Source organism: Homarus americanus, unplaced genomic scaffold (assembly GCF_018991925.1).
Source record: "Homarus americanus isolate GMGI-L3 unplaced genomic scaffold, GMGI_Hamer_2.0 scaffold32929, whole genome shotgun sequence".
NCBI lineage: Eukaryota > Metazoa > Arthropoda > Malacostraca > Decapoda > Nephropidae > Homarus > Homarus americanus.
In genome coordinates, this window is record NW_024737097.1 from 11,976,189 (window position 1) to 11,994,438 (window position 18,250).

Consider the following 18,250-nt stretch of genomic DNA (forward strand, 5'->3'; position numbering starts at 1 on the left):
CGCCCCACAAGGGGTCACAGCTCAAGATTGAAGAAGCCGCAAGTCCGGAAAACCGTGAGGGCAAACTTTTTCGGAGTGAGGGTTGTAAACTCTTGGAACAATCTACCAGAAAGTGTTGTGACGGCACCGAGTGTGAGCTCTTTCAAGAGAAGACTTGACCAACACTGGAGCGGGTTCAGGTACATTCAGGAGCCGGTGCATGCCCAGTATTTGCCAACAGTGCGTGACAGAGACGTGACCGATCGCCCGGGCGGCTAGCGAGCCGACCTTTTGGTGAAGAATATAAAGGAAAAGAGTCGTGACCGATCGCCCAAGCGGCTAACAAGCCGATCAGTGGCGAAGAGGATAAAAGTAAAAAAAAAAGTAAAAGATATGAAAACGGTGAGAGGTCTGTGGATATTTTATGGAGCAAGCAATGATCATATTTTCTGAAGTGGATCCATTAACAGAACAAAGCATTAAAATTTAAATAAATGCAAATGACCTCTATATAAAGATGTATAATGAGAAAAGAAAGCAGCTGTGCAAGGTTCTTTTGACAGCTTTATTATTCGAAGGCCTAAATCATCAACTTCAGCTACACCATCAAATTCAGCATCATAAGCAGCTTCAACATCAACTTCAGGGTCAGTAACAGTTTCAACAACAGCTTTATGGAAAGCTACAGCTTCAGCCAGAGTTGAACCTGATGACTTCGTCATCTGAGTAAAAACTCACACAATATTCATTGGCTGTCCTTATGTTTTAGACTTTACCACCATTGGTGAGTAGAATTTTTGTTTTACATTCATAAATATTATTTAAAACATATGAACAGTAAATCTTTCATTTTCATATGTAGAGAAATGACAATATGTTTTCACATGTACGCACTTACTGTTCATACATTGCCGTTCCCAATCGTCTCGCTTTATTTCTTTACCTTTACTGGTCAGCTACTTCTAGTGTTCCATTTATTAACATTAAATAACATTACTTAAAACATACTTACAGGTATTCAATTTTTTTAAATGAAGTTCACTACAGCTACAACCAGGGTCATATTTTCTTCAATTTCTTATGTAGAACCATCTTCACTCACGAAAACATTGCCGTCTTGTCTCCTCGTGTGTGTTTTAATACTGTATTCTACATATTATTAATGAATTGCATTGTTCATTTCACATATATAAACATTAATTCAATCAAATACATATTCAGTAATAAACAATAATGAATCTTTTGTACATATTCTTAAGATAAATGACTAAGTTTCCTTGAATGTGCACGTACTGTACCTGTATACATTGGCGTTCCACTATCAGTCTCACTTTTTCTTTAATATCAATGGTTACTTTACTGTACATTAAATAATATTAATTAAAACATACATACTTTTGACCTTAATTTTACTACAACAACAACCAGGGTCTTATTTTCTTCAGTTTCAGGTGGATAACTGACATTATGGGTGTAAACACTGACAACAATGCCGTCTCTTATCATCTTGTGTGTTTTAATATTCTACGTATTATTAATGAATTGTATTGTTCATTTCGCATATACAGTGGTCCCTCGGTTAACGAACGCAATTCGTTCCAGAGGGTCGTTCGTTAATCGAAAATTTTGTTAATCGAAACCATTGTTTCAATGGGATTTTGGGTAATTGTTTCCAGCTCACTGAAAATTACATACAAAGTAAAAAAAAAAAAAAATGCAGTAAAATACACTTACTTTGAGGTGTGTATGTAGAAGGCTCCTGGTTGATGATGATGATGTGAATTTGAAGTGGGAGGTGGAGGAGGAAAAGGGAGAAGAGAAGGAAGTGGGGATGGAAGAAAAATCACCCCATTCTTCATGCCATCATTTCACCTAAAAAATTTTAAGTTCACTAGGTATAATTCAAGATTATTTTTTTTAGATCAACACTGCACTGCACTATATATTGTCAATATTTTAAATAAATTTCAGAATGACCAATAATTGTACTGTAAAAACATAGAAATAATTTATGTTCAAGAGAGCCACAAACAAGATGTTACCTCCACTGACCAGAGACACAAACAGATGCCTTGGTGGGTGAGTGAAGTGGCTGATGGGTGCACCAAAAACTAGTTCCCTGTACTGCAATTATGTTAAATGATTGTTAAAATGACTAGTAATTTTAATATAAAACTTGGAAAAATATTTAATTGCACAACCTTCTTGATATTTACTCAAATGGGAACGAATTTAAGCCCTAGAACCGATTACTGTATTGGCGGACTATTCTACCAGCTGATGAGCAAGCGAAAACATGTTGACATGCTTTCGTAAGAATTTCGTTAACTGAATTGAATATTCTTATGGAAGGTAATTCGTTAACCGAGGCGTTCGTTGACCGAGGGACCACTGTATAAAGATTAATTCAATCAAATACATATTCAGTAATAAACAATAATGAATCTTTTGTACATATTCTTAAAAAGATAAATAACGCAGTATCCTTAAATGCGCACGTACTTGTTGGAGTTCCCAATCCATCTCTTTTTTTTCTTTGTCATTAGTGGTTAGCGACTTCTATTGTTCCATTTATTAACATTAAATAACGTTACTTAAAGCATATATATTAATTTTTTACATTAATTTTACTACATCTACAACCAGGGTCTTATTTTCTTAATTTTCTCGTGTAAAACTATCGTCCCGGACTCTCGGCTGTAAACACAAACAAAAACAATGGCTTCCCATCTCCTCTTGTGTGACTATATTACTGTATTATTCATTTATATTGTATAAGGTGCATTCAGAAACATTATTTAAAGAATATAGTTTGCAATTTTCATTGATTGTACTGTATTGTTTTTTGGGGGAAAAGAGGGTAAAAAGCCACACAAAAGATACGAAAAGGTCACACTTGGGAATGCATCTCATTATTATTGCTTTATTTTAATGGTAATTAATGATTCGCGATATGATGATTCACCTTACACTGCAATATTAGAGGACACATTACCTTCATTATTCGAGTCTTTACTGTATTGTAATTCTCTATACTATTCTCTATAGAAATGGCAATGATTTTCTGTATATGTAACTTTTTTCATGGGACAAAGGGAGGCTCAGGAACATAACTCCCGTATTTTATCTATTTCTTATAGGAAAAATTGATCCGTTTAACGTTGTTTCGCTTAACGTCACATTTTCAGGAACGTAACCCCAATGTTAAGCGAGGACTTACTGTAATGCCATAACCTCTCAATCTATATCATTCTCATTGCCCACTTTACTACTATGCTTGGCACTAGGGTTTCCTTCCCGGGATCCCGGGTGTAAGTGGTTATGTTTTTTTTCCCGGGAATTTGGTTCAAATCCCGGGATTCTTATTGTTATTCCTTATCTCTGATTTGCACCATGTAAAATACAAAAACGCATGAAAGAGAGAGTGGGGGGGCTAGAGCGAGTCTGACAGAAGTGACGCGTACTGTTCCTGTACACTTTTGGCCTTCACCACGTCTTGCTTGGGTACTGGCCTTAGTCTTGAGTTATTTCGTGATCAACTTTTCATGTGTGGTTGACTGTGTGGCTTGTGTGCACAAATGATTTTATGCTTTATGATTTTTTTCACAGGTCATTCAAGTGTTCGCTTTAGGTTTTTTTAGAATGTGGCTTCCAAATGGCATTAAATATAGAATTCTTATTTTTTACAATACACTGTAGCTAACTTTGAATGCCATTCCAAAGGTCTGTGAGTTTCTTTTATGGCTAACGGAATGAGATTAATTAAAATTTTGTTTGTTTAATCATATTATGTACCTATTTTTACACCAGTATGCAAGTTAATAAAGAGAACTTTGCTTCAGTGTAACATAATTTATCAAATCAATTGCCTATCAGATAATCTACACATACTACACTAATGAAGTATAGGGTTAGCATATAGCATTAGTTAGTACAAACATCACCTGATGCAGGAAATTCCGGGATCCCGGGAAATATCCTGGTTTGTCCCAGAATTCCGGGATGCTAAGAAACCCCCAAAACAGGAAACCCTACTTGGTACCCTGTCAAGTGCCTTCTTCAAGTCCACAAACATGAAGTACAGTACAATGGTCTCTTCTTCCCTTGATATTTTTCAGATAGTTACCTGACTAGATTTTGCCTCTGTAGTCCCTCTACCTGGCATGAACCCAAACTGCATTTCAAGAATGTCCACTTATTTCCTTTTCAATTTTTTAATCAATTTCCATAGTCTTTATTACCTGATCTAACCGCTATAAGTCCCTTTATTTCCCTTGTTCTAGTGCATTACCTTTATCCTTTTAAGTATCATAAACACACTCTACCTCCAGTCATTATTGCTTTAATCAATTCGATCACCATTGACATGTCGACATTGTCTGATGCTTCAGTATTTCTACAACTATTCCAGAGCTTCCAGCTACTTTTCCATCCTTCATTTTGTCAATTGCTTTCTTCACCTGTTCTTTTTCAAAACTTGGACATGGTCCCTTTACTGCTGCTTCTGCTCCTAATCTGCCCATTCCAATTGTGCTCCTCATTCAGCAGTCAGTCGTAGCATTTTCTCCAAACAATCTTCATTTCCTTGTTATCAACATTCACATTACCATTGTCATTTTTCATGCACTGCACATCAACAACACTTTTAAAGGATCTACAGGATGATGTATCACCCAGACAGGTCTAACCCACTGTATTCCCATCTCCCTTATTCCCTTTTTTATCATATTCATTTATTCATGTACAGTATAGTCTCGATTTACGCGGTCAGTTGAACCCGTGGAGGTCCGCGAAAAACGAGGAACGCGTAAACAAAATCACAGAACATATGGGATTAATTGAAATAGAGACTGGGCTGACCCCAGACTACCCTTTTTCCGACACAATTCGTACCTTGTAGTAAAAATAACATCTTAATTTTATGATGGTATGAACACACACATAATATATAAATGAAAAACTACACAACTGTACAAATATAAAGGTGTTTAACACTTACCTTAGTAGAAGAGATGGGTCGGCACACGGGGATGGCGGCTGGTTCTGAGGCAGAAGGGAGATTAGTGGCCCTCCAGTGAATCACTAGTATCACTATTCACAGAGGTTTGCAGGGCCTCCCTGACAAACCCCTCAAAGTCCATATCGTCACTGTCACTGACTTGGGCTGGCTGTGGTTGTGGTGGGTTGCGGGCGGAGAACTCAGTTATGTTACGTTGACGGCTAGCATTGATGTGGTCGTAATACATCTGGATACTATACGGCTCTATAGACTGCAACAGGAGGTTATTGGTAACTTCATAGCGGTGATTCACTGGGTCTTTTGAAAGGATGAGCTTGACTTTCTCGACATACTCGATGGCCTCCTTTACATCACCATGACTTAACTTTTGTTCTTCTTTTTCTGCCGTACCACCTGCCTCCTCACTGATGTAATCATCTTCCAACATCTTGTCGGCAGTCACCTCAGGTTGCCTGATTACCTCCAGGATGTCGTCGTTGGGGGTCTTGGAGAGGCCTGCAGCTCGAACACTGTGCAGCCTCTCTTGCAAGGTCCAATGCCACTGCAACAGACTGAGCCTCTCCAGCCACAGGTTGACTCTGCCTCCCACCTGGGATGCCCTGCAACACATGCCGCCACGCATGACGAATCGTTGCCACAGACAACTGCCCCCATGCCTCCACCAAGAAATCAACCACTTTTTTGACATTGAACATCTTCCAAAACTGTTTGACTCGCACTTCATGCTCCGCCAACTCTTGTTCTGGATCCTCGTCCTCGCTCTCGCTATCGGTGCCACTCAGAAGGTTCCGCAATTCATCCTTGGTGTTGGTCAAGTCATTAAGGAGCCGAAACTTCTTTGCGGAGAAAGCAGCCTTGACGTTGCAAATCAACTCTTGATCCATGGGCTGGATTAACAACGTAGTGTTAGGGGGAAGGAAGACCACTTTTATGTTGGGGTGACAATCCAGCAATAGGGGTGAGTGTCCTGGTGCGTTATCAAGGAGCAACAAAATGTTAAATGGAACATTATGTTGCTCGCAGAATTTCTGTCAGGAACGAAACAGTCGTCAAACCAGGAGAGGGACAGACCAGTGAACATCCACGCCTTACGTGCGGTTAGCCAGTGGACATTTAGCTTGGTCATGTCTATGTTTTTGTAAGCGTGCGGCTTGTGGGCTGTGTGGATCACAGACAACTTGAGCTTACAAGTGCCAGAGGCATTGGTGGTGAACAGGACAGTGATGCGCTCCTTCTGCAACTTCCGGCCCCTACACTTGCTGGCAGACTTGACTATGGAGGTCTTGGAAGGTAATTTTTCCAAAACAGACCGGATTCATCCATGTTGAACACCTGGTTGTCGGTGTACTGTCCATCCTCCATAATTTCTCGTAAGAATGGTGGAAAATTCATGGCGGCAGCACAGTCAGCACTAGCTCCTTCACCAAAAATTTCAATGTTAGTTATTTTATTGCATTGTTTAAACCCTTGCAGCCACCCAGCAGAAGCAGTGAAGTGTTTGGGCTATGCAATTTCCATTTTTCGCGCCACTGCTACGTACAGTTCTTGGGAGTAGTCCTGCACCGCATGAGTGTCCACCGCCACGTTCCTTCTCGCCTGACGAATCAAGTAGCTCACCTATAAACTCAGTCTTGAGCAGCACTTTATTCTGACAATATTTTACCATTGACGCACCTGCAGACTTTGTGATGCTCATGTGCTCTTTTATCTTGGCGGCATCCTTCTTGATTGTCCGGATCGTAGATTCGTTCACGCCATGCTGGCGCGCCAAATCAACTTGTCTCGTTCCTTTCTTCAACTCCTGCACGATTTTGTATTTCACTTCATAGCTTAAAGCGTGTCGTATCTTCTTTGCCTTTGGGCGACTGGGTCCAGGTAGTTCAAGGTTTCTCAGGGGTGGTGGGGGTCCAGCTGAAGCCATTGTTGAGGGGATTAGCGGGCACAAGAGAGAAGTGTATATGCGGAGACTGAGAACAATGAGACTGGCGCAGCTTTGGTCAGCGACTTATTTCCTCTGGTGGCAGGACACATCATGGTACATTAGACCAATCACAGCTAGCGGCGGTGGGAGGTAAGGATGCGTGACCCAATCACAGTCCGATACGTCATATGACGTCAGCGATAACGTAAGAGCGACATACTGCGCACCCTCCCCGCGCTGCTTCCTGCGTATGGTCAAGAATGTACCGTGTAACTAATAATTGGCTCGTCTGGACCTCTTGCGCCGCTTCCCGCGTAAATGATGGAATGTGTACCGCGTAACTGATAATTGGCGCGTCTGGTCATGTGCCGCGTAAATGACCAAACGCTTAAAGGAAACCCGCGTAAATCCAGACTATACTATATATTTCTACATGATGGATGTATGAAAAAATTAAAAACTATCTTTACATCAACTTTTATTTATTGACATAAACACGTGACAGCATAGAAACAGCTGTGTGAGCTAACTCGGTACACTTATAAACTACTTCTACTCATAAAACAACTATAACTGTTCCTGTGAATGGTGTACAGCACTCTACATTCTCATACAAATTGACACACTGCAGGATTGTTTCAAAATTCTTGCTGTGTGTGGTACTCGGCAAAGCAAGGAACATGACACAGTGGAACATTGCACTCCTTACACATCATCCGAGTGTCTATGTGCACCTCTTGTGACACACAATACACCCACAGATGTAGCAGGCTCTCTGTGGGTGTTGCTTGGCAGGAGTTCTGAGGTATGAAATCCAGGAAGTGGCATGCTATGAAGTGGTCAGGTGCAACTATATAAGGATCTGATGTTTGGGAACAATTGGTAATGCGAGTGTGAGTGGGGTGGGTGTGGCTGCCAGATTCCAAAATACAACCACCGGACCCATCAGAGAAAAATTCCATACCCATGTACTGGCGTTATTATAGACCATATACTTTATGTATGGGACAACCAGGAAAACCATTGACTTTTTTCCTGTACATGTACGGGATGACCAGCCACGGGTTAAAGCTTTATAGTGGGTAATAAATGGGTATAGAACAAGAATACAGCTCAGTAATCTGGCGATAATTTTTTTTTATTTTGCAAGGGAATTCGTGCAGGAAATATTTCAAATTTATCACTATTAACAAAATTTTCCAATATACAGTAGACTCACAACTTAGTGAGGGTTACGTTCCTGGGACCTCGTGTAAAGTTAGAAACACTCCTAAATGGCCCTTAAATCAATATATATTATATATATATATAAATATATATATATATATATATATATATATATATATATATATATATATATATATATATATATATATATATATATATATATATATATATATATAGATAGATAGATAGATAGATAGATAGATAGATAGATAGATAGATAGATAGATAGATAGATAGATAGATAGATCAGACTAAAGTTAGGAGATTATAATTTGCATTTCTGGAATCCTTGCAAGACAGCCAATAATTTGAATATAAACATCATATATTTTGCTCAAGAGATAAAAATTGTTGTACATTAGTGTACAGTACTGTAGTACATTTTATAATACAGTTGTACCCCACTTAACGCGGTCAATTGAACCCAGAGGGTCCCGCGTTAAGTGAAATCCGCGTTAAGTGAACAACAGAACATATGGGATTAATTCCAATAGAAACCGGCCCGACCCCCAAACTCCACTTTTTGAAGGCACATACCTATGTTGTAGTAAAAATAACATCTTAATTTTATGATGGTACATGCACACAATTAATACTTAAGAGAAATAGAGAAATACAGTCGCCAAGTTAATGTCCATTCAAATAATGGACTCAACTCACTCTCACACTACACTGCCGGCTCTTCCCTCTCAGAGAAATTTTTGGGGGAAAACCACTAAATTTTAATAAATAATACCTCAAACTAAAGTTAGGATAATACAATTGACATTGCTGGATTCCTTGTAAGACCAGGAATATTTTGAATATAAATGTCATATATTTTGCACAAAAGATAACATAGTTACCTAGAGAAAAAATTTTATCTAAAATTTGTATGTCTAATGCAAAATATATGATGTTTATATTCAAAATGATCACCAAATTATAAGAATTCCAGCAATGTAAATTATATTCTGACCGGGTAATTTGTATGAATTTTATGAGCTAAAACAAATATCTTCAGTTAATAAAAAAAAAAATAATCTTCACGACACTATCTGTCAATCAAAGTACCCCACCTTGCCTCCCCCCCTCTTCCAACCGCGCGGTCAGTCCCAACCCTCCCCCCCACCCCCCACCAATCCTCCCTTCCAGAGTTTTTAACATTTAGTATTAAATAATACCTCAGATTAAAGTTAGGATAATATAATTGACATTGCTGGATTCCTTGTAAGACCAGGAATATTTTGAATATAAATGTCATATATTTTGCACAAAAGATAACATAGTTACCTAGAGAAAAAATTTTATCTAAAATTGTATGTTTAATGCAAAATATATGATGTTTATATTCAAAATGATCACCAAATTATAAGAATTCCAGCAATGTAAATTATATTCTGACCGGGTAATTTGTATGAATTTTATGAGCTAAAACAAATATCTTCAGTTAATAAAAAAAAAAATAATTCTTCACAGGGTAACAGATGGTCGGTCGGTCCCTCCCTCCCCCCCACCCCCCACCAACCGTCCCAAGGAGATGTGTGGGATAACCACTAAATTTTAATAAATAATACCTCAAACTAAAGTTAGGATAATATAATTGACATTGCTGGATTCCTTGTAAGACCAGGAATATTTTGAATATAAATGTCATATATTTTGCACAAAAGATAACATAGTTACCTAGAGAAAAAATTTTATCTAAAAATTGTATGTTTAATGCAAAATATATGATGTTTATATTCAAAATGATCACCAAATTATAAGAATTCCAGCAATGTAAATTATATTCTGGCCGGGTAATTTGTATGAATTTTATGAGCTAAAACAGGCAGTCAGGCAGGGTGGGGCAAATCTAAAAATAGCGTCTGGAGCCGGACACTCACCGCGTATATGTGGAAAAAATCCGTGTTAAGTGAAAGTTCAGCTCTGGCGAGGCACCGCGTATATGATAAAACGCTTTAAGTGAAACCGCGTTAGGCGGGGTAATACTGTATAAAGTTTTTCAACTGTATTTTTGTGTAGATTTACATAAATTTCTTCATTTATTTTCATCCATTTACATGCACACACCATACTAAAAGAAACTTAAAAGAAATAAATGACCTTAGTGCAAAGCTGGAGTGTACATGTACTAATTTGATTACGGTACTAAAATTGTTATGTCTAGTGCAAATTACAGCATGTTTATATTCAAATTAATCAGTATCTTAGAAGAATCCCAGCAATGTTAATTATATTCTCCCAGGTCATTTCACTGGCTTTTTATAAGAGAGAAGCTTAGTCACTTAAGAACTGATATACACGCGTTAGACCTGGGCCTGTGCCAACTGTCAAACGTGCTACCTCCCCCGCTCGCTCCCTCCCTCCCTCTCCCCCATCTGCCCAGCGTTGCTGGAATCCTTGTAAAACAGTGAATAATTTTAATGTAGACGTCATGTATTTTGCACAAGAGATAAAAATTAATCACCTGTATCACATTACAGTAGTGATTTAAGAGCCTGCAGCCCCCCACCCAACTCGCGCAGTCCGCCACTACAGCAAAATTCAGCCCATAAGAGCCCGCACCGATAGATATAAGAACAGCACCATCCCATCTATTGTTAAAATAATAAACAACTCCTGATTTATGTACTGTACAGCCCTGTAAATGTATTCAATGCATATTGTATCATTATGTCTAAATCAAATGTAAGTCTGTATAATTTCAGCCACTGGCTGCAACTCTATTAATAAACCGTTTATTATTATTATTATTATTATTATTATTATTATTATTATTATTATTATTATTATTATTATTATTATTATTATTATTATTATTATTATTATTATTATTATTATTATTATTATTATTATTATTATTATTATTTTTTTTTTTTTTTATTATTATTATTATTATTATTATTATTATTATTTTACATACATGAAAGTATAAATACAAAGTTTATGTGATGATCGGACAACGTCCATTTCGGTTAACGTCACGTTTCCAAGAACATATCTAGGGCGTTAACCGGCGCATGACTGTACAGTTTTTTGCGAGATGAGATTTACAATTTAGAGTCGAGATGAGATGAGTAGTTTAAACTTTCGGTAAACTTTTCCCAGCTCCCAGAAATATTCTGGGGATGTGGGCCAATGTCTGTCTGTGCAAGATGTGTAGTTTAGACACTCGGAAATTTTTCCCAGTAACCGTAGAAGATTCCGGGGATAAGGAATTTTTATGGGTTTGAGAAAGTCGTCTGGCAAGTGGAATCTCTCCTCCCTGGAAGTACTCAGCACCAATAGTTCCGGCTAACCGGGATGTCACTATCACTGTATATTGTAAACAAAAAAGTAATGTGCACTATTACTGTACTGTATATACTGTATTTGCCAACAGATGCTGTAATCTTGAGCTTGTGATGCAGGCCAAATGGTGATATGATGATACAGGATGGCTTGCACGGTACTGTACATGCAGTGATCACACTTATAGAATGTTAATTTATAGTAAACATACACTGTAATCACTCTTTTTCATCCTAACACTATTCTTGACTCATTTAGTCCTGATACAGTAATATATAGTACAGTACTGCACAACACAGTTTGTTCATAAAACAGCAGCGAGCAAGGGAGGAATAACCTTGTACAATTAGAGCGGACTATGAACTAAGTGCGTCAACTGCGTCATGATGTTAGGGTTGGAGGGAATAAGCAGATAGACGCATCAGTGATTCACAGGTATCCCGTACAGTCACATGACAGTATTAGCCAATAACAGCACACAAGTCTGTGTCGTGAGTTACTCAAGCATGTAGCCCACCCACACGCCTGGCAAGCGTCACCCACGCAGCTGGCAAACGTCCCAATCTCTCAGGACTTCCAGAGCGGATAGATTTTCCTAGAAATGCACATGATTCCATTCAGGGAAACTCCTTTCCATGCCCAAAATGGAGATATTTCAACTGGAATTTCTTGGAAGGTTATAAAAAACTTTCTGGATATTGGAGAATTCCGGGTATCGGAGATGCCAGCTAATGGGGAGATTACCCTACAGTACGATAGTATACAGTGGTTTCACAGTTAAGTGGTTAACTTTTTGTGACCATCCACGTAAAAAGTCCCCGCATTTAAGTGTATTCTACTAAAAAACTCTGAAAACTCGGGATAAAATCTTTGGATTCTTAGCTGAAGCGCTTGAAATTTCATCCTCTTCCTAGCATCATGCATGCACACACATGATCCCTGCACCAGTCTCCTGCTTTGTTTCATCCAGACCAGTGCTGTGTTGTGTTTACTCCTGCCTTTGTTGTGTCTTTTCGTGCATGTTGTGGTGGATTATTTTATAATTTTTGTAGCCATGAGTTCCCAACCCAACAGGGTGGTCCAATGCTCAAAAGAAACCACGCTAGCTATAGTATAAATGTAAAATTAGAAGTGATTAGGCAAAAGAAGAGTGGAATTGGACAATCCACCTAGTCCTGTTTCTGTTTCATCCTCTGACTCATCCTCTATCCCTCAACACCCACCTCCATCAATCATATCAAGCCAAACATCTTTGACTTTGAAGCTAAGTAAATAAAAATATTTTATTATGTTAAAATGATTTATTTTTAAAACCTTATAATAAGTATTTTGTCTCAATGAACCACTGGAATGGGTGCACCAGCAACGGCTGCTGCGGACCACCGGGTCGCTGGAACAATTTACGTTGCCTCAACACACCAACCTCAATAAACTTTAAGGACAATAAATAATTTCTTTAAATAATGTGTTATCGAATGTTTAACAAATGTTTCAATGGTAAATAATTGTTAAAGATATCATATAAAAAATTTTGAGTGTCATGGTCCCAATTTGACCTATTTCCATTATTTCTTTTGGGACTAATTCTCCGGTTTAAGTGAATTCGTTTTCAGAGGCGTTTTTGTTCAATCCAGAATGAGACGTCTAGATTTATACCTAGGTAAGTTGATGCCTAGCAATAACTCGCCAGGCCAATATACAAATACAGGCAATTAAAACATTTAATAATTACTTAATACGTAATATTAGTAGGACACGTAGCGCGGTTCCAATTAACCGCAGATAATGAGGACCCCTTTTACTGTACAGTATCCCTAATTACATTAATATGATTCATACAGAGAAAAGTTCCTCATTATAAAATGTTTCACTTTAAGTTGCTATTCTTTGGAACATCCCCAACGTATAATAAGGACCCCCTGTACAGCCATGGATAAAAGCCCTGCCGCCACTCCTGCTGCTGCACAAACCCTGAGATCAGACTCGGGAACTTGAAGCAGTAGATGCTGATGCATTATTTTGTCCACAGATGCTTTGGGTTCACCAATCTGAATCTCTGGGTTTGTGCAGCAATTGAAGAGGCTGCTAAAATCTGTACATTAAATTACAACAAATAAGAAATTTATTCAGTATAACCGTAGTATACTGTATTAGTCAAGTACTGTATATGATTTGGTTTCCCTGCATTGTGTGGCATAAGTGTATAAGTATGCTTCAGATTTGGCTGATGAAATCACTACTTTTCTTAGTTGTATGTAGCAAATGATACACTGTGCACCTTCTATAGCAAGGATAATAAAGTGTATCTCTGATTAGCTTTGATTTGGAGTAGGAGTAATAAGTTAACCAGCTATGAAGATCATGAATGAAACATCTGTAAATTTTATCTTTTATACACATTTCACTTACTTTTCAGCAGGTATTTTTAATTCTAAATAATTTGTTTCTGTATGGTCCTTCAATTTTCTCCACAATTTTATATTCACATCATCACTTCAGGCCATTATCATGCTATTGCTGTGCTCACATAATTCTTTTGAGAACTTCTTTGTATAGCCTTTGTGTAATTTTGTGTATATTATTTTAAACAGTAATCCTACCACCAGCCAAGTATATGCATACTTTTGATGAAATAACATATACTTTTTGAAACTGTCAATAACATATTTTGTATAGGTGGATCTTGGTTCTGTGTTTCGGAGTCCATCTGATAATGGAAGTGTTGCATCTCTAATGAAAGACCTTAAGGGATATATGGCTTGTGATGAAGGTGAGCCAGTACCAATGTGTATCTTCGGAGGACAGCAATCTGTTGAGAAGATGGTGTGTGCTAAGGATGTCATGTCTTGCTTTTCTGAAAAGCTTGACAGATTGGATGGCCTTGAGCCATCAATAACAGACTTTGGTCGGCAGATACTCCTCACAAAGGTAGTTATTATTTTTGTTTTTACTTTAATAATACTCTGTTATTATGTGTCCCACTGTGACAAGACTGAGTCTGGGTGGGTGAGAGAAGTTTGGTTTGGATAAATGATGACAAAAACAGCATAGAAACGGTAGAAATAGGCACACCCAACAAAAAAAGTAATGCTACCCTTGGTTCCAATGGAAATTAGAATGAGCAAATACCTCAAACAGATATATCTGTTGGGTTGGTACCTCTGACTATATACTATAGGCCTAACATCCTTTTCATGCACTCATCTTTGACTTAGACAAATAAAATAGTATTAAGCCTCAAATTTGCATTGAAATGAAGAGTCAAGTGCTCTGTGAGTACCTAAATGATAAATTATTAGGTTAGGTATTTGTGGCATGCAGTAAGAAAGGATTGTTTTAGACTAACAGAAGAGTTACCATTTTCCCCAAAATATATAATTATGGAAGAAAACCAACATGTTGAAAAAGCCATTTTTTTCTAAAAAACAGTTTTTGTGATATAATCCAGAATGGTATGTCTAGCTTTATTCCTAGGTATGTTAATGCCTAGCAATAACTTACCAGGCCAACATACAGGCAATTAAAACATCTAACAATTACTTAATACGTAATATTAGGAGGACACGTCGCTACCTGGCATTTAATTACAATTCTCAAAACCCCCTCCCGCACCCTCCATCACACGCATTGCTACCGTCATCTCTTGCATTATAGCGAGCAGTAAACAAATGTCAACTCTCGAGGGGTGGGATGTCGACGTCACATTCTGGACTATATCACAAAAGCTGATTTTTAGAAGAAAAAACGTCTTTATGTTCAATCCAGAATGTGACGTCTAGCTTTGATTACCCGAGCAGGAGGTGGAGAGGGAGGCGACATTGCGTATAAGGCTCCGCTGGCTTAGGTCCGGATTATATATACGGGTATATTTATTTATTTATTTATTTTTTTTTTTTTTCAATATTAGGAACATTTACTGGAAGGTAAAATGTTAATTTACATATCCCAATTAGGATACTCACTTTACTCTGATGAGGAAGAAGAAGGTCCTAGTTGTGGAGATTGACTAGGTGGGGGAGGGGACCCCAGCACCACCACATGTGAAGCATCTTCCAGAGATAGATGAAGATAGCTGTTTCAAAGGTTTTTGAAGATTTCCAAAAGCCCACTTCTTTGATCTGACTGAGGCTCATATGCAGCAGAAAGGCCACAGACCCTGCATATTTCCTGGTGTCATGTGCCAAATATTTCTTGCCAGGGTCTGCTTGACTCACTAACTGAGATAAATATTTTGTCATTTGACTAGGAGACAATTTCTTACCACCCTGTGATGAGAATACATAGGGGCCTCGATTAGGTAATCTGGTTAACCATTCTTATAGATTCCTAACTGGGCACAATATATCAGGAACCCTTGTCTCATCCATCAGCCATTTTATCCTGATAAATTGAGCTCTAAAATCCTCCCTTTCATTTTTTCTTAGGTTCTCCAAAAGAAAAAGGGTGACATCTTCCTCAGAAAATACCAATAATGATGGATTATTGGAAAATGAAATCAGCTCACTGATTCTCATACCTGTTGCTATTGCTAGAAGGAAGGCTGCCTTCTGGAGCAATCTGTCCCGGTTCAGACTTATATTGTAATTAGGCCCCATAAGAAATTTAGTAACTATCTAGAGACCAAGGTGGGATTCTCTTAGGCCGAGGAGGTCTCTGAATAAAAAAGGACGATTTGAGCATTTGATAAATTCTTGGGTTCAAAGAAATATTAAAATCCCATGCCAAAGGGTCAACCAATGCTTATTTATAAGATGCAGTGGTCGATCCTTGAAGACCTTTAACTCTGAACAGAAAATCTAAAAATTCTAACACCAGTTTCTGACAATGTGATTGGAGTCGTTCACCTAATGAATTATTGAAAAGGTTTCCAAGCTTTCTCATATTGCATAGAAGTTTGGGGCCTATGACCTGATATCATTTCGGTAACGATATTGGAATTACCCAACAATCTATTTAAACATCTTTCGAGAAACTCCAAGCATGAAGTGCCAAGGATATCTCGAACTGAGGGTGCAGTAACTGGTCTAGACATCTTTGTTGCAATTGTAGTGGATGTGGGCACCAGTCCAACAGATCCAGGCACCAAGGTTGTAGGATCTAATATGGCACAATTAAGAGGACCTTCCCTTGGAAGGATCTGAGTTTGTGAACCACTTTGGGGAACATTTTCACAGGTAGGAACAAATAGATTGAATTTCAATGGTTCCAATCTATGAGTAGAGCATTTCCTAAAAGATTCGACCGTTCCAGAGATGCATAAATTGGCATTTTGTGATTGTTTTGTGAGGCAAAGAGATCTATTTGTGGAGTCCCAAACCTCCTCACTAGACTCTTGAACTTCGATATCTTTAGGGACCATTCTGTTTCCACAGGGCCGCCGCTTCCATTAGGCGAGGTTAGCAAATGCTAAGGGCGCCAACAGATACAGTGTCACCACCACAGCTCCATTCTTCACAGCCAACAGATACAGTGTCACCACCACAGCTCGAATGTGCTGCATCCAGGGCTGCACCTGTTGACCCCACTGACTGGCCATCCTCAATGTTCAACCAGGAAAAAGCAGAACTTGTTAGCAGAGGACCTTACCAGGTTGATCCTAATTATTTGTTTCCAAAAAAGGATGGGAGAAGATTTCAACATGATTACTTTTGCCAAATCTTAGTAAATGGAGAGAAGATCCAAAGAAATTGGCTAATTTATTTGGTGAAACAGGATAAACTTTTTTGCTTTTGTTGTAAAATGTTTTCTATGAAACATGTTAGAATGGCTGAAGAAGGCATCAATTATTGGAAAAATGCCAGTCATTTGCTCAGCACATGAAAATAGCATAGAACACACTAAAAACATGACAACATGGAAGGAACTGGAGGTCAACATTGCAAGAGAAAGGACGATAGACCGACGGGATATGGAAATGTTAATGGCTGAGTGGAACAGGTGGCGCCAAGTCCTCACTAGACTAGTGGTGATTATTCAGTCTCTAGCTGAAAGAAATATGGCTCTAAGAGGGTCAACCGAAAAACTTATACCTGTATATCTATCCAATGGTAATTTTCTCCAAGAAGTGGAACTGGCTAAATTTGATCCAGTTATGAAGAATCATTTAAGTAGGGTTGAAAGTAATGCAGGCAATCACAGTCACACTCACTACCTTGGCCAAATGTTCCAAAATGAACTGATTAATATTATCAGTGCAAAGATTACCGAGAGAATCGTGGACGATATCAAAGCATCAAAATACTTCTCTATTATTTTAGACTGCACCCCTGATTTGAGTCACAAAGAGCAACTTTCTGTCATAATCAGGATAGTGGCACTTGAAGACAAGCCAACAATAGAGGAGCATTTCTTGGGGTTCCTTGAGGTAGAGAAGTCTACAGGGCTAAATTTGTCATGCCTTCTACTCGGAAGACAGAAACAACTGAACATTTCTTTTGAGGATTGTCGAGGTCAGTCTTACGACAATGGAGCAAATATGAGAGGAAACATCAAAGGAGTTCAAGCAAGGCTTCTTCAACAGAATTCTCTGGCCTTATTTGTCCCGTGTGGTGCCCATAATTTGAATTTGATGTTAGCTGACGCTGCCAAGAGCTCCCTAGATGCAACTTGTTACTTCGGATATTTAACGAATGTATTCACATTGTTTTCAGTCTCCCCTCAGAGGTGGCAAGTTCTTTTAAAACATGTCAATATTACTCTGAAATTGTGGTCAGACGTCAGATGGGAAAACCGAGTAAAAAGTGTGGAGGCAATTAGATATCAACCTGCGCAAATCAGGGAAGTGCTTTTGGAGCTCAGAGAATCTGCAACTGACCCTGTCATCAAAG

General features: G+C 38.4%; 1 protein-coding gene across 1 annotated transcript in view; it reads left to right on the forward strand.

Annotated features, from left to right (window-relative positions):
* Nucleotides 1-18,250, forward strand: part of LOC121873209 — a 209,441-nt gene that overhangs the window by 78,382 nt on the left and 112,809 nt on the right. The window contains exon 9 of the mRNA XM_042376562.1: nucleotides 14,100-14,351. Coding sequence (XP_042232496.1) covers nucleotides 14,100-14,351 — 252 coding nt within the window. The remainder of the gene's footprint in view (nucleotides 1-14,099; nucleotides 14,352-18,250) is intronic.